General features: G+C 31.5%; 1 protein-coding gene across 2 annotated transcripts in view; it reads right to left on the bottom strand.

Annotated features, from left to right (window-relative positions):
* Positions 1 to 22,981, bottom strand: part of LOC142332001 (uncharacterized) — a 279,107-nt gene extending 256,126 nt beyond the window's left edge. For both annotated transcript variants that reach the window (XM_075378056.1, XM_075378057.1), the window contains exons 1-6: positions 22,825 to 22,981; positions 15,469 to 15,603; positions 12,658 to 12,681; positions 6,314 to 6,358; positions 5,006 to 5,059; positions 1,098 to 1,139 (exon numbers count right to left, since the gene is read on the bottom strand). In XM_075378056.1, coding sequence (XP_075234171.1) covers positions 1,098 to 1,139; positions 5,006 to 5,059; positions 6,314 to 6,358; positions 12,658 to 12,681; positions 15,469 to 15,603; positions 22,825 to 22,872 — 348 coding nt within the window. In that variant the 5' untranslated portion in view covers positions 22,873 to 22,981. The remainder of the gene's footprint in view (positions 1 to 1,097; positions 1,140 to 5,005; positions 5,060 to 6,313; positions 6,359 to 12,657; positions 12,682 to 15,468; positions 15,604 to 22,824) is intronic.
* Between the last annotated feature and the right edge of the window lie 396 nt (positions 22,982 to 23,377).

Below are 23,377 nucleotides of genomic sequence, written 5' to 3'. Positions count from 1 at the left end.
TATGACTATCATAGATTACCAGAGAGTATAACGCTTCACTACTAGACCGATTGAACGGTGCTTATTAGGCTAAACATCCATATCTTGCCAAAAAGAAAGAGCTGTTTCACCACGATAGTCGGCCGGCAAACACGTCTCGAGTTGTTACTGCAAAACTATGACCGACAATTTGAAACGCTTCCAGACGAGTTTTATTCGGAAGATCGGCTCCTAGCGATTACTAACTCTTCCCAAGCTCGCTAGATAAAGATTCATTTCAGGTGATGAGACGTTTATTTAGCAGAGTTCGATAAACCGCATTATACTGAGGGTATAAAAAAATTTGGAAAAATTTTGTGTTTTCTTTCTCAGACCGGGAATTTTCCAAACGGCCCTCTTAGTATTCTTTGTTCGTCTTAGATAAATACTGATGCGGTAAGCTAAATTAGTGGATTTTAATGCCCGTATTAAAGAGAGCGTATGTTGTTTTCGTCCTTAAGATTTCTTAAATCGCTCTTGCTTCCTGGATGTTTCTAAAGAATAGTCCTTACTGAGTACCGATTTTGGATTTAGAGTCAAAGTCTGCCTATGTAAATCTTTACAATTATTTTTACGTACAATTTTTATCTTATTTTCTTCATCGTGAGATCATTCCTTGTTCAATTATTCAAGTTCATTGTTCATGTTGTCTATTACTACCCGCCTAGTTATTGTATCATACAAAGATTAATAACAGAACGATTATACAAAATTAGTTCAGGAAAGACGGTCTTAGGCGATAATGTTAATTAATTTCATAAAAATTCATAAATTATAGTTTTTTTACCGTTGGAATTTCATAGTTAGTGAAATTTGTAAATATCTTATTTTTTATAATAACTGCGTAGTTATACGTATTGAGTGTACAAAAATTTCGCTTTTTTTCTTTCTTGTAAGTTATAAGTAATATTAAGATATACTACAGTAATATGATTTACGTAAGCTTTACAAATTAATAAATTATATTAATTAATATAAATATATATACTTATATTAATTAATATTAGTTTGAGAAGCAAAATATCTACAAAAATTTGTTATTATAAAAATAAATTAATTAAAAGATATGGTGTACTTACAGCAACAAATTCAACGTACTGGGAATTTTTAGTCAATTTTTCCTGTAAAGTAAAGTAATAAATTTATTACAATATTTACTGTATGCATCCTATATAAATAAAAATTTAAATGTTCGTTTGTTCAAAATCTTAAATCTCCGAAAGTTCTTCACAGATTGCTTTGAAAATTTGACGCAACGTTGCATTCGAATACGCGCGTGTTTGTATTTACCTAAGATGTCACACCTGTGACAGGTAAAAATATGTTTTTTTTTTTAAAAGCAGCGCTATCTGTTGGACGTAAAAGCAACACACGCTATACTAAATATTTTACGATTCTATTTCAATGTTTCCGATAAGTGTGTTCGCTATAGTCTAAAAAACTACTGGACCGATTTATGCGCGGAGAAAAAGCGAGAGAAAAGGAAAAATCTAAAAAGGTAAAACGAAAGAGGGGGAAAATGTAAAAAAGAAACAAACGAAGAAATGGAATGGGGAAAGGAGAAAAAAGGAAGAGGATAGGGAAAGAGAAGGGGAGGAAAAGAGGAAATGGGGGAAAAAGAAAAAGAAAAAGGAATATGGTAAAAATGAAAATGGGAAAAGGGAAAGATTAAATTTTGTGAAGTTCCGTAATGTTCATTTTGTTAATGTTTTATCAAACTTTCAATTGTGTTCATTTAATCTATACATATATATACTCAAATCTAAAAATAGCGAAGCAATGCTGGGTCAGCTAGAGTATGTGTGTGTATATATATATATATATACACACATGGGGTGGCGCGCTTACACACACATATACACTTATAGACTCACAAATGCAGACGTAATTAATGGTTTGTAACTAAATTAGGCAGTTTGTATAATTGTGCGAATAACGTAATATTTATTTATTTAATTTATTTTTTGGTTGATGAATTACAAAGAAGCTCGAAGCTTTTACGCGGAATATGGAATTTTGTAGCGTATTAAAAATGCCATGCCTGACCGGGATTTGAACCCAGGACCTCCGGATGAAAGGCTGAGAAGCTACTAATCCTCCATGAAGATCGTTAATATGTAAGATAACAAGGAAAAAGTTTGATAATTGTATTAAAAGAAAAACATTTTTGCCAATTTTTTAGCGACTTAATTTTAAAATATTTAAGTAGGTCCAATCCATTATTAACGCAAAGTAGGATTTTTGGTTTCCAATAGCACACGGTATATTTTTAGAAAAAGATTCAATCGACATTCAGACAACTTTTAAAGAAATCTTTTTTGAGATTACAAAAGGGGACGTAAATAATTTGTACAGAAAACGTTCTTTGTTTATATTCCAATACAATCTTTACCGCTTTTAGAAAAAAAATTACTATATATTTTTTTTAATGTTTATAAGCTGAGATATGAAGCATTTTAAAAAAAGATTTCAGGACAAGAATTAAATAAATATTGGAAAAACATTTTATGGAACACATTTTTTTTTTAATTTTTGATTTCTATGATATATATATATATATATATATATATATATATATATAGAATGTTTGTTTTTGTGTCCCGTATGTGTTCCTATGCCAGTCATCCGATTGCGATGAAAATTTGGTGAGTTGTGCGCACGGCCGTGAAGGTTTCTGAATTAGTTTGGACCAGGTAGGTGGCGCTGGGATCGAGATATTTCGAAAAATTGTATTCATATCTAGAATATTTATTAGTTATCGCGAAAATAAATATTTTTTGGAGAAAAAATGAACCCGCTAGGTGGCGCTGGGGTTGAGGTGTTTAGAATAATTTAGTTTCATATTAACGATCGATATAGACGATACCTCTCGATAATTAAAATGTAAGTGATAATCAGTTTAGATCTTCTCAGTAATAAGAAGTAGGTGTTTAATGAACATCATTGCTTGTCGTATGTCAAGTGTACATATTGATTAAGCACTTCATGGTTATAAGAAAGATAGGAAAATATAGTGTAACTAACTGACCCGGCAATGATTCGCCATCGCTAGATTTGAGTGTATAGATGAAATGAACGCGAATGAAAGTTTGATAAAACATTAAAAACTGAACGTTACGGAACTTCACAAAATTTAACCTTTCCCTTTTTCCCATCCTCCTTTTCGCCTTCCCTTTTCCCTTCTTTCCTTTCCCCCTTTTCCCTTTCTGCTTATTTTACTTTTTTCAGTTTTCATGAAAATTTTCTCTTCACGTAACTAATATATATTCTGAATACGAGCTAAATCGGACCATAAATACAATTTTCCGAAATATCTCGACCCTGTGCCACCTAGCGGGTCCAAACCAATTCAGAAACCATCGCGGGCGTGCGCATTACAACTCACCATAGTTCCATTACGTTTAGTAAGGGAAGGATTGGTCGAAACGGAACAGTAAAATTATCACCTCGATCTCACGCCAACGGACTTTTACCTTTGGGATTAGATGAAGTCGTTAGTGTATTCCGTTCGTATTGGCCCGTAAGAATGATTAAGACATCATATAATAGAAGCTGGAGATATTAAGTATAATAATGATGCTATTAGACGTGCCCGGCTGGAATGGATCGCCGCGCTGAACTATGCATTAAACAGAATGAATTGTGGCCGCATTCATTTTGCTTTTGAAGAAATGTTTGCGGCTTTATTGAGTAATCATTTTGATATTTAATAATTTTTATAGCAAAAGATATGCGATTTCAATCTTTTTAAATCTACTTTTTATTCATTTTTTCTGTTTTCTTTTTTATTGACTTATTTCTTTATCGGTTTTTATTTGTTAATTTTTTTGTTTTTATGGACTATAAAGTATTGGCAGTTATACTTTTTATTAATGAACTTTTAAGATTATTGCGTACTGATAACTTATGGACGTTCCACCGGGTTGGTCTAGTGGTTAACGCGTCTTCCCAAATCAGCTGATTTGGAAGTCGAGAGTTACAGCGTTCAAATCGTAGTAAAGCCAGTTATTTTTACACGGATTTGAATACTAGATCGTGGATACCGGTGTTCTTTGGTGGTTGGGTTTCAATTAACCACACATCTCAGGAACGGTCGAACTGAGACTGTACAAGACTACACTTCATTTACACTCATACATATCATCCTCATTCATCCTCTGCAGAATTATCTAAACGGTAGTTACCGGAGGCTAAACAGGAAAAGAAAGTTCCTTAAGGACCTCTATTGTATGATTATTATTAAACGATTTACTTACGGTTCCACTGAAGAAGATCGTAAATATACAATTTGTGGAAAAAGAAATTTATTTTTTTCTCTTTATGTTCATTATGTTGTTCAAACATCGATGAAAATTGTTTTGTTTAAAATCGTATCACTTTTTCGATCCTGTTTGTGCGTTTTATTTTTAATTAAAGTCGAACTTCTCAAATTTGTGTTTAATTTTAATAAACGTTATTTACATCAATTTTCTCAGAAATAAATTTTTTATAAATTGAACTAGAAATTTTTATTTGTAAATTAACAAAGTTATTTTATTCTAAAGCTAAAATAGTGCATCTTCCGACAAAACCTTTTCGTGTTTTTCCTCTGTTGTATTAAAACCTAAAGGGAGATAGAGGTGTGAAAATCACTTTTATTCAATTTATTAGATCAAAAACCACGGAAACATCAAATTTACTTCTCGATCTGTACTTCAAGAATTTTAGTACAGTTTAATTTCACAAAGGGAGCAGAAAGCAGGGCTAAAAGTATCGCGAGCCCAAAACTCGTTAACGAACCGTTTTCTGACCTGCGTCGATATAACTTTTGTTTTCTATTTTCGGCTGTAAAATCATTTCCAAAGAGATTCCGACCGATTTGAGATCGCTGTATATGTACAAAAATCGTACGCTTTAACGATCACCTTTGGGGACCGCTGTCGATAATGAAAATCAAGAGGGCGAGATTCACTTAATTTTAAACAAAAATGAACATAATTTCACTTACCCAAAACGTATGTCCGCTGACGACCTTTGTGAAACATTCTTTAACGATCACTCGCTGAAATAAAAAGTAATTTTTTAATAAATAAATTATAATTTTACAAAAGCTGTTATAAATTAAGAGTAATAATCTGTCAAGATTATTTTTTATATATTAAATATTTAGAAGTCCAAAATGATAAAAAAAAGGTCACGCGTTTCACATAGGTTTTGTATTTTTTTATTCGTATTTAAAATGTCACAAAATATTAAAAGAGTTCCGATAAAGAAAGAACTGATGATCAAGAGTCATAAAATAATAACTGGCATAAAAAAATAACTGTATAAATTTATCCGCGTTTACTGTACGGGCCGTTATTTCATTTTTTTACATCTAATTATTTTCATCTCTCAAAAGAACGGTTTATAATTCACGATAATTTTCGTCTCCCTGTGCATTAAGTTCTTAATCGTTAAGCGAGAATTTTTATCGTAAAAGAATAAACATAATTACTATGTTATTTAGCCGTTCGGTTTTAAAGTGCGCTTTATCAGATCGTTTCACTGAATTTTGGAAATAAGGATATGCTTTACAATCAATAATAAATTCCACACAAAATTCTTTACATTTTTAAAAAAATATCTTCTTCACAGGAGTGCATAAAGTAATTTTAGCCGATAAAATTTAAAGTGCAATTTCTTTTAGATTTTTTCGTAAGTTCTTGATGTTTCTAACCTAACCGGGAAGCTTCTTGAGTTGACGTTTGAGGAATGTCTTCGTAGACGGTTTATTTTGTGATGTTCAACTGATTCTAGGCCTAGGAAAATCCTTGTTTCAAACATACACACACATATAATGTTTTACTAGTAAATCATATTTTATATCGTTGTTATTGAGATTGTTATGCGGCATATGAGCATCCGAATTTCCCGAAACGATTCATCGATTACTTCTCTTCATCTAGAATGTAATTATCTCGTTTAATTTTCAACCGAGGATTAGCTCGCTTCATCGAAAGGGAGTGGCTTATTTTGTCTTGGCAATAAATTTATTAATAAAAGTAATTTAGTGTTTCCGTTGTTTTTCAAAGAAAACAATGATCATTTTTTCAAATCTAATCGTATTTTTTTTTTTAACTTATAACTGTTAGAATGTGAACTGTACCTTAAATTCTGTCCTGTTTTTTTATCGATTAAGTAAAATTGACATATGTTTACAGACGAGACAAATGTTTAAAATATGTTATATATCTTGAAGTCATAACTAATATTATTCAGAAATACGTTAAAAATTGTTAACGTTAGGTTAAAATAAAAAACTTGTTAATCTTACCAGTTCATCAGATTGCTTTTCGCATGAACGCCAGGACTCATAATTCTGCAAAAAAAATTATAAATTTATTAAATAATTTACTATAAATATTTAAATTAGTGGAAAACTTATAATTTAAAAAAAATAAATGTTTTTTGTATAGCGAATTTTTGACAATTTTTTTTTATAATTTAAAAACCATATTTCTCATCAAAGATAAAAAAAATCATTCATTACATCTGCGAAAAGTTGTTAGTATTTTTTTCTAATTTTGGAGTTAAATAACCACACGTCTCAGAAATGGTTACCTTGAGTCTGTTCAAGACTACACCTCATTTATACGTTATATATATCATCCTCATCTCCTTGAGCCTAAGATTTGCCTCCTTGAGGGAAAGATTGCTTATTAATCACTAGGTTAGCAGATTGCAACTTACTTATTAGGAAAACAATAAAAAAATCTATCTTTAAAATCGATTAACTTACGGGATAAGAGTCGGAATTTTTTTATATTCGATGAATTTAATATACATTTAAATCCACTTTGATTGTATTTAAATCTTTTAATTATAATTTTTGAAGCCAAGATGTTAATAAAAACAACGCAATAATCAGCATGTTTAATAATGTTGTTATCGTGGAAAAATATGCTCGCTGTTTTGAAAATTTGTGGGCTCATGCATCTCGAGACTTTCTTTAATGGTTAAAACATTTAATAAAATTGGTTTTAAATAAATACAAATTAAAACTTAAAAAAGGTTTGCTCGATTCTTTAAAAATTTAAGAGCTCCTCGATCAGTGGAGAGGTATTAAGTTATTTCACTGACTTTATTCTTTAACAAAATACTTTTTAAGCATTAAAAATATGAAATGTGAAACTTTTTTTTCATTTTCGGGACTTCCATACTAAAGGAAAGTATTCGGGTAAAACTAATTTTTAAGAAAGTAATCGCTAAGTAGTAATAATAAATTTCAAAAAGATAATTTAAAATCGATAAAAAATATATAGTGATACAGCTATAATTATAGATAATTAAAGTTGTAATTTCCTAGGCAAGGGATAAATACCTTTGATTTTTTTTTTTTTTTTTTAAATATTAACGAGTAAAGGCTGTAACTAAGATTTTTAAAATGTAACGGGTAAAATGGAAACGGGGATTTGTAAAATGTAATGTAACGGGTAGATTGTATCCATCTACATTTTTAAAATGTAGATGGATTCAAATTAAATTTTTTGAACTTTTTTTTTAATTAAAAAAATATTTCTGTTACCACAGACCACTGGAGGGGAATGGGGAATAAATTTGTATAATGGTTTCAAGGCCTAATTATATAGAAAATATAGATTCAAAAATCTTCCATTAACTCTTTTTCTGAAGCAAGATATAGCTAAAAAAAAAAGGAAAATATATGTTAATTTTATGGAGAGGGGATAAAATAATGAACAAAAATTTTTAGTAGTTTTTGATAAAAAAAGCCTAAACGTTTGTTAGAAAGACATTTTTAGCTATTTGAAAAATTTGACGATTTGGTATTTTATTCCGGCTAAACATCCCCTTTTCAAAATTTTGTAAAAATTAATATATTTTTCCCTCCAAAGTTAGTATTTATCTACCAAGTTTGAAGAAATTCGGTTAGCGGGCTGCAGAGTTATAAGATTAAAAAATATAGGACAACATATTCGAGGTCTGTTGAAAAAATAGCCGAACTTTTTTAATTACGCGTCAACGGAGTTATTTAGTCACGTGCGGTTGGCAGCATTGTGTTCCGCATAACCTCCTCTGTAACCACCTGTTCTTGTATGGTTGATATCTCGTTTAGTTTTCGTGTTATTGATATTTGAGTGTAACGTGTTTTTAAGTGTTGGTAGCGATTTTTGTTCTGTGCTTTTTCGGGAGCAACGATACAGCGTAAAATTTTGCGTGAAACTGTCGTTTAATAACGGGATGTATGAAACCCACTCCTACTGAAAAGTTGCACCGAGCGGCGGGCATAGAGGAACTGGAATACGTCGAGCTGAAGCCGAGTACGTTGAACGGTTCAGACAATCTTTCGATACACGACCTTCAATGTACCAGATGAAGCAACCACCCCCTCCGAGACTGAAATCGAGAAAGGGATTTTTGAACTCTACATCTATCGAGCCCCCTCCATGGTTCCCAAAAAGGGCTCCAAAACCTCCAGGACATGACCTGGACTGGCAAACACGGGTGACTTTAAACCGGCTTCGAACTGGGGTTGCACCAACCAGCGTTACAAGAGTTAACCGCGCTAGATGGCGTCAAATAGAGCCTAACGACCTGAAATGCGAGTGCGGTGAGATTCAGGACTCTGAAAATCTCCTAAAATGCACCCTCTGCCCGACCAAATGCACAGAAGAAGATCTGTGGCTAGGAAATGCTTCTGGTGTTCCGGTGGCACAATACTGGTCGCAAAGGTTTTAACGCCTCATCGCTCAGACACGAAAAAGTAAAGTAAGTGCGTGAAACTGAGGAAAACGATCACTGAAACTTTTCAAGTTTTGAAACAAGCTTACGGAGATGACATGGAGTACTCAAACAACAATAATAGAAAAACTAAATTACATATCAACAATCCAAGAACATGTTGTTACAGAAGAGGTTTTGCGGAACACAATACATACTGCCAACTGCACGTCACTAAATATCTCCGTTGGCGCGTAATTAAAAAAGTTCGGTTATTTTCTGAACAGACCTCGTATACGCACGGCGTCTGACAAAAATAGATATTTGATTGGAAGAATTGAATAAAAATACTTTCTTACAAATTATTTAAATCTTTTTTTTTGTTAAATTTTTTTTTAAATGTCTCCTTCAGGTCCAAAACAAAAGAAAATCTTAAAATTGCAATAAATCAATTATTTCTTAAGAATAAATATAAGTTTTGGTAAATTTTTTTTTTTAAGTAAGGAATAATGTAGTACTTTCTTTTTTACTTTTTCTTATTTACGAGTTTGACCGACTACTGACTACAGTAAGCAATATTTTGCATTCATTTCTCTTTCTTATGTTAGTATTGCCAAGTCGAATCGTGTGACGTTAGCGATGAGGATTGTAGTTTGTCCACCAGTCTGCCGAGACGGAATTCACGCCCCTCATTCGGGCAATTTACGATACCTAGGACTTCATTTAAACCGCGGCCTAACATGGAAATATCACGTGAAAGAAAAGAGGAAGCAATTAAATATCAAGCTTTGACGGTTGAACTGGTTAATAGAATTGATTTACTAATCCTAATCGTTCGGCACCTTTGGTATTAACACAATTGTATAAATTAAATTTGCACTTACCAAAAATTTAAAAAGTGTAAATTCTAGTACTTTGAGCTGTTACTCCATCTTCAGGGATTTTCTAAAAGATGTTAATTTAAATTCAAATCAATTGTTCTTAAATTAAACTGTTATGTTCAAAATAGTCGGTCGTCAAGAATAAAATTAATTCGTACGTCTATAAGACAGTAACGTCATGTTTGTTAGATGTTTGCGACTTCTCTTTCTTCTGGGCATTTTCCATCTTGGTCTTTCAACAGGTCTTCATTCTTTCGCATTACTTTTTGGCTTCTCTGTTCTGATTAGATGATGTCGAGGTTTCTTTTTTGCGCTTCTCTTGGAAACTCTTGTAATATTTTACCAGTTTTCTGAATGTTGTATTATTTCTTCAAATATTTTCATTTCTTTAAGGTTTTTTATCCATTGATTTCGGTTCTTTTTATTGTAAATGTAAATGAGGCTGAAGATTCGTTTTGTAAGCCTGTTATTATTCATTCTAATTTGAGGTTGCCGAAGAATTTAATACTTCTTTTTTTGTTAGAGTCTGACATTTCCTCAGTTTCATTATATTTAAATTTTTTTTTTTTACTTCTGAATTTGTATTCGTTTTCATCTATTTTTATCGGTCCTAGGATTATTCTCAAGATTAATATTAATATTTAATATTTTATTTGATATTAATATTTTTATTTAAAGTATAAAAATATTAATATCGATATTAAATATTAATTAGTCTATTTTGAAGTTTAAAATAAAAGTATTAATTTTATTTTATTATAAAATATAATATATAATACTGTTCTGTTCCACGTCGAGCCGTCCGGTGCTGCGACCTAGCGGTTCCTAGCGCTAACCGGAAAGTGAAGCTCGTACTATTATTCTCCATTAGAATCCCGCCCGTTGCGGTCGCATTTTTCATTTCGTCCGGATGGACATTTAGTGTTAGTGATATTCTACATCAGGATACCGGACAGTGCGGTCGTGTTTTCATTTCAGTCCAAGGGGACTCATAGTTTCTTGATAATGTTCAAGTTCAATTATGATTAAAGTGTCATACATTCTTAAGTTTAATGTAACTATTGTAATTCAATCAAAATATCAAGGGTGACAACAAATTAAATATAACGATTCAAGAAGAACATAACGTTGTTTCATTTCATCATCTACCTCAACATCAAAAAAAAAAAAAACAGTCCACACTAGCTATAAATTATACAAAACTAATTAACAGTTTTTAACACAAGATAGTTTTATTGTGTTCCTAATGTAGCTTTTTATGTTGAATTAAAAAATGTAAACAAAATTTTTCCATCCCCCACAGTTTTTGTACAATAACATTTTTGAGGTATTGCTGTGAAGCAAAATTCTACGAAATCTTTTCAAGACTAACTTATGTAGATAAAAGGATATTTTAAATGATCTCTAGCAAAGGGTGGGGTACAAAGATAGCATTATAAAGACAATACGGTATTGTTTAAACTTCGATGTGTATGCACGGTTTCAATCTGTTTTGTGATTTAAAGTTGACTTTGTTAAGTTAATAAATACGCCAAGGAATGTGTAGATGATCCTGGTACCCCTCTGTTACGAATTTCGGGATTTAGCGTTTAAAAAACATCGACGAAATTTGACTACTAATAAAAAGATTTTATGAACTATATTTTAGCTGTAACGTTGAGGATCAACGTAAAAACTGCGCCTCTGGTATATCATGTTCGACCTGTGTAAAACGTTTGACAGATTGGGCTAGCGGTAATCGACGCAAGAATTTCACTATATCGATAGCGTGGCGTGAACCGTAAGACCGTTTGTATTAAAAGATAAAAGGAATAAGTAGTAGATGAAAACGTACAGTGCAGTACCGGAATTTGTCGTCTACTATAAGGTCATTTCCTCTTTGTGTGGACTTATTTATATCGCATCCTCCAAGACATCTGTATGTAGAAGACGAATCGGAATACGAAATAGCCAGCCGGTAAAGTTCAAACGAGGAACAAAATTATCTTACTTATGAAGTATAATCATTTTTTCTTAAACCTCATGCGATAACTGAAGGTGATTAAAGCGTTCTTGTTTTGGATTTGAATTAGTCGAAGAATCAAGCCGAGCTTTTAGGATCTAGGCCGAAAGTCTTCTTTTTCATACTGACACTATATTTTGAAGAAATAGATTAGTTTATTGTAATGTTTGTGTTGTTACGGATGGGGTTTCTCATAACTGGAGTTTTGATGAGGTATGTGTAGACACAGAGTTATCTTAAGTTTAAATTTTGTTGCTTTTTGTACGATTGGGACAATGTAAAAGATTATATCAGGAAGAAATTACCTACCAAATCGAAGCTTGAAGTAGGACTGGACAGAAAAATCTTGCATCCCCCACTAGTCAACTCGGAAATAATTTTTCTACGTTCATTCTAGCCAAAAAGGTCTGTTGAAGCGATGAATAGAATCGGAGCTGGATTTTATTACTTGAAAGAAAATCTTCCTCGTGTTAGTGAAGTTAAAATCAAGAAAGACTTTTTACGGGTCCCCAAATAAGAACTTTGATTAGAATTTGACAATTCGAAGAACTGTAAAGCCGTTTTAGAAAATCATAAATTTCTCGACTACCGGGACGTTATGGGTGAATTATTACAGTTATGTAAACATGCGGGCTGTAATATGTCTCTAAAAGTTAATTTACTGGATTCATCCCTCGATCTTCTTCCGGACAATCTCGGCGCCGTCAGTGATGAGCACGGGGAAACGCATTCACCAGTAAATGGAGAACAGGTACCGGCAACTGTGAAGTGTAAGAGTATTCGTAGAATATTGGTTCCAGATGCCAAACCTAATGGAATCTTTTTTTTAATTTTACCTACATATGATAGAAAAAGCCGTTGGTGATAGAGGAAATATATTTACATACTTGAATCCAGCGTGAAAAGTTGTATTATGATCATATGTTTGGTTCCTTGTACCAAATAGAAAGTTCAATTTTGTTTCTCAGAGTAATTTGTCTTTTATTGTAAAATAAATTTATCACAAGTAGTATTGCTCATTCATATAATTAATGTATGAATTAAACCGTTACTTACGTTCAGAAAATACTCCCTCCATTCCTGTAACAAATAAAAAAATATATTAAGTTATGTTTTAATAGTTAAAATAGGTGAACCTACTACAAATAAATTCAAATAGAGTGATAAACTTATATAGGGTACAGTTAGCGAAAAAATTTAAAATTACGTGTTTTTAAATTATTATTCTTTGAAATCAAATCTATGTAATTATTCAAATGTTTTTTTTTTGGTTTTTTTTATTGCCTTTGTCGGATCAAGTTAGATTTCATATGAAATCTACCAGTTGTAACGGGTACCATGATTCAACTTCCGGAAAATTTCAACATATCTTCGCGTTTCACATCCCCCAGACCCCAAAACCACTGAAGGTGGTTTTGAGGTCTGGGGATGTGAATATATATATATGTCTGGGGGAAATAAATATATTTCACTTTCTGGTGGACACGATAACTGCCGTAATTTTGCGTCAGTCACTTTCAAATTGATACATTAAATATAACTACTCAAAATCTCGGCTGAGTTCGTTAATGAGCAAAATCGGTCCATGGGGGTGGAAATTGGGGGCTTTTTCGAAAAAACATATCGCTATAACTTTCTTATTAAGTAAAACATCGAACTCGTTTAAAGTTCCTACTATTTTTTGGATAACGGTCTAAAACTTATCTAAGTAAAGTCTTTTAACATCACCAACCGTTGGCCAAGAGGGGGGTAATAATGGGGTTTTCAAGACAAAAAAGAAAATTCATACCTCCCTTAATAGGCACGGCATCGAATCGGTTTAAAGTGGTCGTTAGTACGCCAAAAATTATCTTGCCATAAATTATTACGGCAAGGGATGATCAAAATGTTACTGGAATTGTAAGAAGATGGGGCTTGTCGTATGCTAAACATGTGAAACTTTTTTTCTCATGCAACCATTGTCGTATTGAGTAAATTTGAAGTTTTTCTTAACTTTAAGGTGGAAATCTTTTTTATCCCCTACTTAGCCCCGGTGAAATCTACCTCCGCCTTCCGGCGTGCCGAAAGGGATTTTTTTTTTTTTACTTCTCTTAATGAACTGAAGTAAATTATACCATATTTTTAAGAAATTATTACATTCTGGGATATGAGATGATTTAAAAAGTCCACTTCTCTTTAAAATACATGTATATATATTTTTTTTTTTGTTAATATTTATGTATGAATTACTTGATCTAAAATTGTTATGCGATTTTTTTTTGAAAGATTTTCCGGGAACTCTTTGATGGGAGTATTTAAAATTAATGTTACGATGTACCATATCCGGATATATTTTAGCGAAACAAAAATTTAAGATTTTCCTTGCCTTTAAATCTATGACTTCAGTTTTAGAAACTGCAACAGATTATAATTTCGATAAAATTTACAGTAATTTTATTCGTGAAAAAAAATCGTTCGTTTATATGGATGGAAAGATTCTACGTTAAACGGGCGAAGAGACGACATGAAGAAACGAAAGATGCTGCAAGAAATTACATAAAAATTGTAAGATGTTGCGTAGCGAGTTTTTAATTATGATAAAAAAGAATAGTAGAAAGTATAATTAGATTGTCATTAATAAGGAGTCGGATAATTTTTTAATTAATTAAATACAGATTATAAAAAATTATGACTCAATTTATCTTAAACTTTCAAAAGAAAATAAAACTCATCGTTTCTTAAAATATTACCTCATATCTTTTGTTGTACGTAGAAAGCTATAGCCTTTTTACATTTACTTTTCGCATTGTGCAAAATTTCTTGTTTTATGTTTACTCGTATATGAGATATTACTCATAAAAAGAAGATTTTTAATTTTATTTAAAATATCTTAATGAAATTAAAAGTAATGAAGAAATAAAATCCTTAGAAATAACGCCGCTACGATGGATCGTCGACAAAGAAGCGTATTCCTGAGCTAGGAACGTGGCTGGGGAAGGAAACATGGCGACGTGGGGTATTTGTTAAAATTGCTCTCCGGTCACATAGGATTCGGTAAACTACACAGGTTTAAAAGAAGGGAGCACTCAAATTGTGTGTACTTGGCTCAAGAGGACACTCCTTGCCACACCTTTTATGAATGTGCACGTTGAGAGGATCTGAAAGCCAGATATAACAGAAGAGATTACCTCGGAAACTACAACAAAGTATATCCTGAGAGGTAAAGCGGAATGCAATCCTGCAATAGAGAGATTCGTGGTTGAGGTTATACGAGTAAAGGAAGTGGATTACAAGAAGCGGGAGGAGTTACTTTAGGAAAAAAAAGACCGAGAATCGGCTGCTGGGGCAGGGCCCGGGAAAGATCCGCAACCGGTGAGCCGACCTGCCATGCCGGTCGTACTGTCGGTAGGCTGGGAATTACGTTAATAAGTAACTAAGTTACAGTTGCCGTAATAAAAGAATTTTTACAGGTAAGAAGGTAAATTATACCGTTTAAAATTAATTTTATGATTTATTCCATCCTGTTATATTGTCGAGTCGATTAGTAGATCAGAGCTCAGGTAGTTTGAGCGTATTTAAAGGACGGCTGAGGAAATATTATCAAACAGGATGCTCGAGGCAGAGGAAATAGATAGAAAACCAAGAATGAAACGGATAAATACGGTGATGAAGGAAGTGAGCAAGAAAGGAGATGTTATAAGTATAATGGAAAGAGGTGGTTCGTGGATCGAGGCAGGTAGAGAACTTTTATACAAGTCCCGACTCTAGAAAACTTGAATTAAAGGAAAATGATGTCGATGAAATGATATTAGGTTATGCGTTTAAAAAAATTTCGTAAGATAAACTACGGAATAAGAAAATCACATTAACGATTTAATAAATACTCACCGTGGCTGTTTCTGTTTCTATAACTTCCGTAATCTCTTCTTCAGTAACTTCTGTGGTAGTTTCGACAGCTGATTTTTGGACAGTCTGTACTTCTACTTTTTCTTCCTTCTTATGATGCTTTCCACAAGCAGAGTTCTATAAAATAAAGTAATAAACACTCCTTAAAACAAATAATCTTTTTTACAGAATCGGTTAAAAGAAAATCGATTGATTTTTTTTATTTTTGTATTTTCATTAAGTCTTTAATCTTGTTATCGAAATTTTATAAGATATTTTTACTTTTCCGTATAGATAGCGCTATAGCTTTAGAAGGGAAAGTATTGTAATCGTTCCGATTTGGGCATATGCGGTTTTTACCGGATCTTGACATTTTCACACCTAAGGAACCCAAAAAACCGGATGGAAATTTTCCGGATGTTCGTATGTACGCGCGCGCGCGAGTGTGTACACCCCTCCTTATATCTTCAGAACCGGTTGATTGATTTTGAGCAAACGTATTCAGATATATGGGGCATTGAGGCTATTAAATTCAACAAGGTTATGAGGCTGTACAGCAAGGTCACCCTCAGTATCTTGAGAGTTCACCTAATTAACGTCTTATTTTGTAGTCGCATGAAAATAATTCTTTCAAAAAAATAAATTTTGCAAAATCGCATCCCCATCCCAAAAAATTATCTAAATGAACGAGCTGCGAAGCGGGTATTCTGCGACAATAGTACCCTCTCTCAGCACAAGGAGCACTAGTGTAGCACTGACGTACAGCTGTTATAGTCGTATTCTATGTTTTATTGTTACAGGTGAGCGGTAGAACTAAATAAATGAATAATATTTAAAGTGGGCGACTAGTACCGCCACACCCGAGCGAATGAAATACTGTATACGCGTGCTCTTCAGTTAGAATCATTGAATTAAATAAACCAAATATATTGTGTTTAAATGATAAATATTTTAAATTAAGTTACGTGTGTACGCCGTGCATCAGAAAAATCCGTGTGATAGGAAAGTCCTGCAAATGTGTTGTCAAGGTTTTTTACTTCCTTGTACGAAGTACAAGTACTGTGAGGGCAAAAAATTTAGATTTTCAGATTTCGACGTAAATATCCATTTTCACCATCCCTGAATCTATTTCGACTAGTTTCGGCGTGATGTCTGTACGTACGTATATATCACGCGTAACTCAAAAACGATTAATCGTATAATGTTAAAATTTTTGATTTAGGACTGTTGTAACATCTAGTTGTGTACCTCCCTTGTTGATTGCAATCGACTTGACCAAAAATTTCCAAAAAAGCCAAAACAAAAAAATTGGATTTTGGGCTTTTTCTTAACTGCAGTAATAAGCCCTCGCCGAAAGCTTTTCAACAATATATCATAAGCGGTGTTTATTTTCATCGGTTCCAGAGTTATAGCTAAATAAAATTTTAATTAATGAAATATTTGGATTTTAGAAAGGGAGGGCACGTAGGTTCGAATCAGACTTAATTTCCTTTTTTGTAACTTTTTCATTTTTTTAAATTTAAATATGTTGATTTATTAATAATTATTAACCTCTGATGATTGTAAAAAATCTTTTACCATAATTAATAATTCAATAACAAGTTATTAGTGAAATTAGATTTTATTTACTTTTCATTCTAAAAAAAAAAATGTTTATGAGTAATTTAATAGACGTACAAGGAAGTCATGTGGTGTCCATATTAGATTTTTCTTCGTTATGTTCGTGGTAGTTTTATAATTTAATCAATAAAGCTTTCAAGAGAGATCTCTATCTCATATCTAATTAAACAGTTTTATTTCTATTGCAGAGTTTTTTAAAAACTTTTTATTATTTATTATTTTCAATTACACAACTGCGTATTTTATTTTTATAACAATAGTAATAGTAATAAATAAAAAAATTCAATTACAATTTCTGTAATATAACATAAAATGAGTAATTTTTATGAAAATTTATGTACCCTCTGTAGATAAATCTTTGTTGAGGTTTGCAATCGCAATAACATTTAATAAAATTCAAACAAATATTCTATGATACACCGCCAGCAACTTAAAATAATATTTACCGAAAAGATAAATAATAATATATACCGAAACGTTCGGTATATATATTTAAGTTTTTTCTGTTCGCTTTACAATTATACATTGCATACATACATATAAATATAAAAAATAATGACAAGAATGTATAAGTATACATGGTACGGTAAAAAATGAAACGCCCATATTTTGCCTAGATGAATGTAACGAAAACTCTGATATAAACCTTGATTACAGCAGCATCACAAAACACACACACATATATATACACACTCACACACACATATATATATATATATATATATATATATACTATTATATTCGTGTAAAGAGGAAAATGGTTTTTGTTTGTTCGGAATAAACAAAAAAAGCTACTCTATCAGTCTGAAAAAATTTTTACTCTTGTTTCTTTGCATAACTGAGAAGGATTTTAGATATATATATATATATATATATATATATATCTCGAAAAAATATAGTGAAGATTTGCCGGTTGAAACACAAACGTTAATGAATTATGACCTGCGAGTCTCTATCACTGTGTGAGCTGCATTTGAACTGAATGATTCGAATGAATATTACAAAAATAATAGAATTAAATTTACGTTAAATAAAATAATATAAAATAAATTTATAAAATTCCTGTTTAACAATAATGTGCTTCCCGTGGGAATTGCGTGTAAGGCAAGCCGGTGAGGTATTCAAGCACCTCGTGAGAGGGTAAACCGATCATCGCCAACAAACGGGGTGCTCCTGGCGCGCTGTTTTGGAGGTGCAATGTTTTGGAGGTGCAATGTTTTGGTGCTCTTACAATATTTCTGCAAACAGTCGTCTGATTTTAAAATTCAAATGGGGTATTTGTTAGTAGGTTGAAGGCTAACTTTTGTATGCGTCACATACAGATCACGGTTATTCGGGAATGTTATCCAAAAATGAAAAATTATTAAAACTTATAAATAATAAATAATCCGTTACAGTATTATTACCCTTCTCATTCGGGCCGCTAAATTCTCATGCTCCTTTCTTACAGCAAGACGCTCCCAAAATATTTTTTGGTAAAATTATTTTAAATATAGTTCTTATTAAAATTGAAGACTATATCGTCAGCGATTTATAATCAACGCCAAGGAAAAACTACAGAAGATATATTGACGAAAATTTGTATACGTGTTCTTACTGTGTAACTGCATACTAAGTAATGATTTTTCGAAATTCCGAGTTTAAAGGGGTAACATGGAGTAGCAATGAAATTTAATACTTTTTTCATTTCTCGGTTACAAATGAAGATATCAGCATGATTTTTTGTCTGTGTAATCTTCATGTGAATATCTCAAAACCAATTTCTAGATTTTTTGAAATTCCGAGTTTAAAGGGTTAAAATAGATTTTTAATTTTTTTTTTGTTGAAACGCTGCTAGTTTAATTTTTTTCGAAATGAAGAAATCATCCTAATTTTTGGTGAGTGTAATCTTCATGCGAATAAACCAATTTCTAGATTTTTTTAATTCGACCTTGAATGGGGGTGAAGAAAGATAAAAAAATGTTGAACAATGATTCTAAATTTTCCCAGTCCGTACTATATTAAATGAGATATTCAGTAGCCTTGGGCTTACAAATACTCTTCAGATAAATATTTAAAAACCATCGTCGGGTTTTTTGAATTCCTATTTTTTTAAGGGATTCGAGGGTACGACACTGTGGTTAAACCATCACAGCCAGTGCCACCGTTACTTAGTGTGACTGGTTGCACCTGCCTCCGGTTACTTGACTAAAAAACATATATAAAGATTGACCGTTACGGTAAACGCAAGTAACCATATAGCGCGAGCGAAGCTGCGACGAGGAGCTAGTACAAATATATATATATATATATATATTAATTATAAAATAAAAAATGCGACCGGTTTAAAATTCATATAAATAATATAAAATATAAATACATGAAATAGTTCTAAATTATTTATGTGAAGATAGATATTAATAGATTAATTAAATGTAAAAACGAATAACAATTTAAAAGACGTTAATGAAAACGATTTGATACAAATTTACGCGTAAGTTAAAACAGAGATATAGAATATTGGGAGTATTTTAATCATTTTTTTTATTAGTACTTTTAAAATAATTTTTTTCTGTAAAAAAATTGTTTTATTTTATTTTAAATGAATTCATGAGGTTATCTTTTGAATGTAATTTAAATATTTTTTGAAAGCGGTAACGGAAGAATAATAAGATTTTTTTTGAACCCAAAAGTTCGTACAACCCCTAATTTAAATGAAAACTGTTTATGTTGTCGGGTTTAATAAGAGGTGATCTATATTATTTTAGATCTATATTATATTATTATATGTTAATCTTTTATTTATTTATTATTTTCAGCAAAGGTTAAGAATTCACAGATAAGGGTGTATCACGAAGTTCTCCCTGAACTTTCATAACATATTCTACTCGTGAAAATAATGGAAAAGTTCATATAAACATATGTCCTGAAATGCTTCGCTGGCAAGTTACGTCTAGTGAAATATTTCTCTCGGATTTCAGCTACCCCGATGAAATGAGGTCGTACTGAAATTTTTAAGACTTAATTAAGGAGCAGAATTAATGATTTTTTATGGTTTTTAATCTAAAAATTCGAATGAAATAGGTCCCGAATAAAATGTATCTGGAATAGTTTTTTTTTAGAGATCTGGAATTAAAACCGATAAATTGGAATGAAAACCCCCTGTTTTTTATATTTGACGTACAGTAACTTTGTTAAATGCATAATAAACAACTAACAAAATCTGTAGAGAATTTAATTTTTAACAAAATGATGTAAGATAAGTTGAAAAAAAACAAAGAAAAGATAAAAAAATTGAAATTTTATTTAGAAGCAGTACACTAGACCGTTATGCGAGTGGAATAGGTTATAAAAGTCCTGGAGAAGTTCGTGATATATATATATATATATATATATATATATATAAATATACAGTAAGTCAGGTATACAGTAAGTATCGTTTATAGTGACATCGGATATAATGACATATTAGATATACCGACCAAAAACTTGCCTCTTGGTTGGTTTGGTATGCTGTGAATACATAAATACAGTACGTGTATTTTTTATAATTACTTTGGTTATCGGTTATTATGACTTATTTTTCCTACTGTAATGTAATATTTTATCGCTTATAATGACGGACGGAAGTGACTCATCAGTAGTGCAGTACAGTATACAGTATATCTACATTGTAGCTACAGAAAAATTGTGAGGTTTCCTTTTTTATTATATATGTACCCTAGTTCTTTTTTAGGTAGATTTCATAATAAAGCTACCTATTTTAACGGGTACCATGATTCGACTTCGGGAAAATTTCGACATATCTTCGCGTTTCAGATCCCCCATCCCCCAAAACCACCGTCAGATCAAAAGTTTATATATAAGCGAAATTAATATTTCACTTTCTTGTAGACAACTGCCGTAATTTTGCCCTAATCTCTTTCAAATTGATACGTAAAATAATATAATGACCCAAAATATCGGCCGACTTTGTTAACGGTCAAAATCGGACCGTGGAGGTGAAAGTGGGGAAGGGCTTTTTCGAAAAAAATACCGCTATAACTTTCTTATTAGAAAAACATTGAATTAGTTGAAAATCCCTACTATTCTTTGAATAAGGCCCTAAAACTTATATAAGTAAATTTTTTTGATATCACCAACCATTAGCTCAGAGGGTGGAAAAAATTGGGTTTTGAAGACAAAAAAAAATCGTATCTCCCTTAATAGGCACAGTATCCCATCGGTTAAAAGCGGGCGTTAATTCTCTAAACATTACCTAAAACTTTTTATCTTAAACAATTTTTGATATGACCCTTACGACAAGAGATGACCAAAATGTTGCTAGAATTGTAAGAAGATGGGGCTTGTCGTATGCTAAATATGTGAAACTTTTTTCATATTGCAACCATTGTCGTATCGAGTAAATTTGAAGTTTTTCTTAACTTTAAGGTGGAAATCTTCTTTATCCCCTACTTAGTACCGGTAAAATCTACCTCCGCCTTCCGGCGTGCCGAAAGGGATTTTCTTTTACTTCTCTTAATGAACTGAAGTAAATTATACCATATTTTGAAGAGATTATTACATTCTGGAATATGAGAAGATTTAAAAAGTCCAGTTCTCTTTAAAATACATGTGTGTGTGTGTGTATATATATATATATATATATATATATATATATATATATATTATTAATATTTGTATATGAATTAGTTGATTTAATATTTTTTACCGATTTTTTTTGATGAGAATAGTATAAAAAATTTCCTTTCGATTAAAGATTTTCCGGAAACTCTTTGATGGGAGTATTTGAAATTAATGTTACATTGTACCATATTCGGATATATTTTAGTGAAAAAAAAATTTAAGTTATTTTCCTTGCTTTTAAATTTATGACTTCAGTTTTAAAAACTGCAACAGATTATAATTTCGATAAAATTTACAGTAATTTTATTCGTGAAAAAAATCGTTCGTTTCATATGAATTGAAAGATTCTACGTTAAAGGTGGAAATCTTTTTTATCCCCTACTTAGCCCCGGTGAAATCTACCTCCGCCTTCCGGCGTACCGAAAGGGATTCTTTTAAGTTCCTGTACCAGATTATTGTACGATACTAATCTTTTGCTGTGAGCGTATCATATCGTGCGGTCATAGTATTTTATTTTACGTATCTGTGTAATTCATTCTATAATGATTTAATTACGGCGCGGGTTTGCGAAAAACATTCAAGATAGAGGAAAAGTACATATTATCAGGAGGTTAGAGAACGGCGAAACTAATAAGGACATCCCCCAAGAATTAGGGTTAGCTCATTCGACAATATCGGTAATACGGAAGAACCGTAATAAAATTAAGTAAAGGTTTGATACAAATACTGTGTAATCAAAAAAATTACGGCCTAGTCAACATAATGATGTAAAGCAAACTAATTGACCTTTTACAGAGAAAGTAATTTTTATAATTTCTACCGTATTTGTGTTTATTATTGCGTAGTTTTGTTTTTTTAATGATATTTTTGCGGAAATTAATTATTATTATTATTTTTAATAATTATAATACCCGTGTATTGTAAGACGAAGCTACTTAAACATCGATTATAATGACCTAAAATCGTCGGCCCTTGGAAGTCACTGTAAAAGATATTTACTGAATGCATATTTATATTCAAATAGGAAGCAAAAAATTTTGTATTTACCGGTCAGAATAACATTTACGTTGACAATTTATAAACAACAGTAACGCGGAACATAAATTTGCTATGTTAAACTGATAATATACTTACAAGGATAAGGCAGGCTATAAAGCCTGTATAAAGTGCGGCCAATCTCATTCCGTATTGTTGTAAACCACGGAAAAAAATAGGTCTACAATAGGAAAATGGGTTACTTATATAAAGTTTTTGTTAATAGTAAAAACGTCATTTTACAAACTTTATGATTATATATTTGATTTTATTATATTGTCTTATTCGGTTTTAGTTGATTGATGTTATTGTTTGATCTCGTTGTGTGTTAGTTACCGTGTTATTGTATCTAAAGATTTCTGCTAGCATCTATTCTTTGTAATCACGCATATGTGTTTATTTTTTGTCAATAATTCATTATGTTTGTAATGTAATACAATATCTTATTACTTTGTTTATCTTATCGGAGATGCTTTCGCTATTTTCCGTTTATTAAATAGTACTTTGGTAATATTTATGTGCATTTCTTTACTTCATTTATAAAAAAAATGAAAAGATGAACTAGAATATAAAAACATATCCGTATCCTTAACAACACAACTCGTAAACAACGTAATTCATAATGTTTGATTTTATTAATGTGTTCTGAGTG

Source organism: Lycorma delicatula, chromosome 11 (genome assembly GCF_047948215.1).
Source record: "Lycorma delicatula isolate Av1 chromosome 11, ASM4794821v1, whole genome shotgun sequence".
In the NCBI taxonomy this organism is placed as follows: domain Eukaryota; kingdom Metazoa; phylum Arthropoda; class Insecta; order Hemiptera; family Fulgoridae; genus Lycorma; species Lycorma delicatula.
The sequence above is the reverse complement of the archived record's forward strand: the minus strand, read 5'-3'. Positions and strand labels throughout refer to the sequence as shown.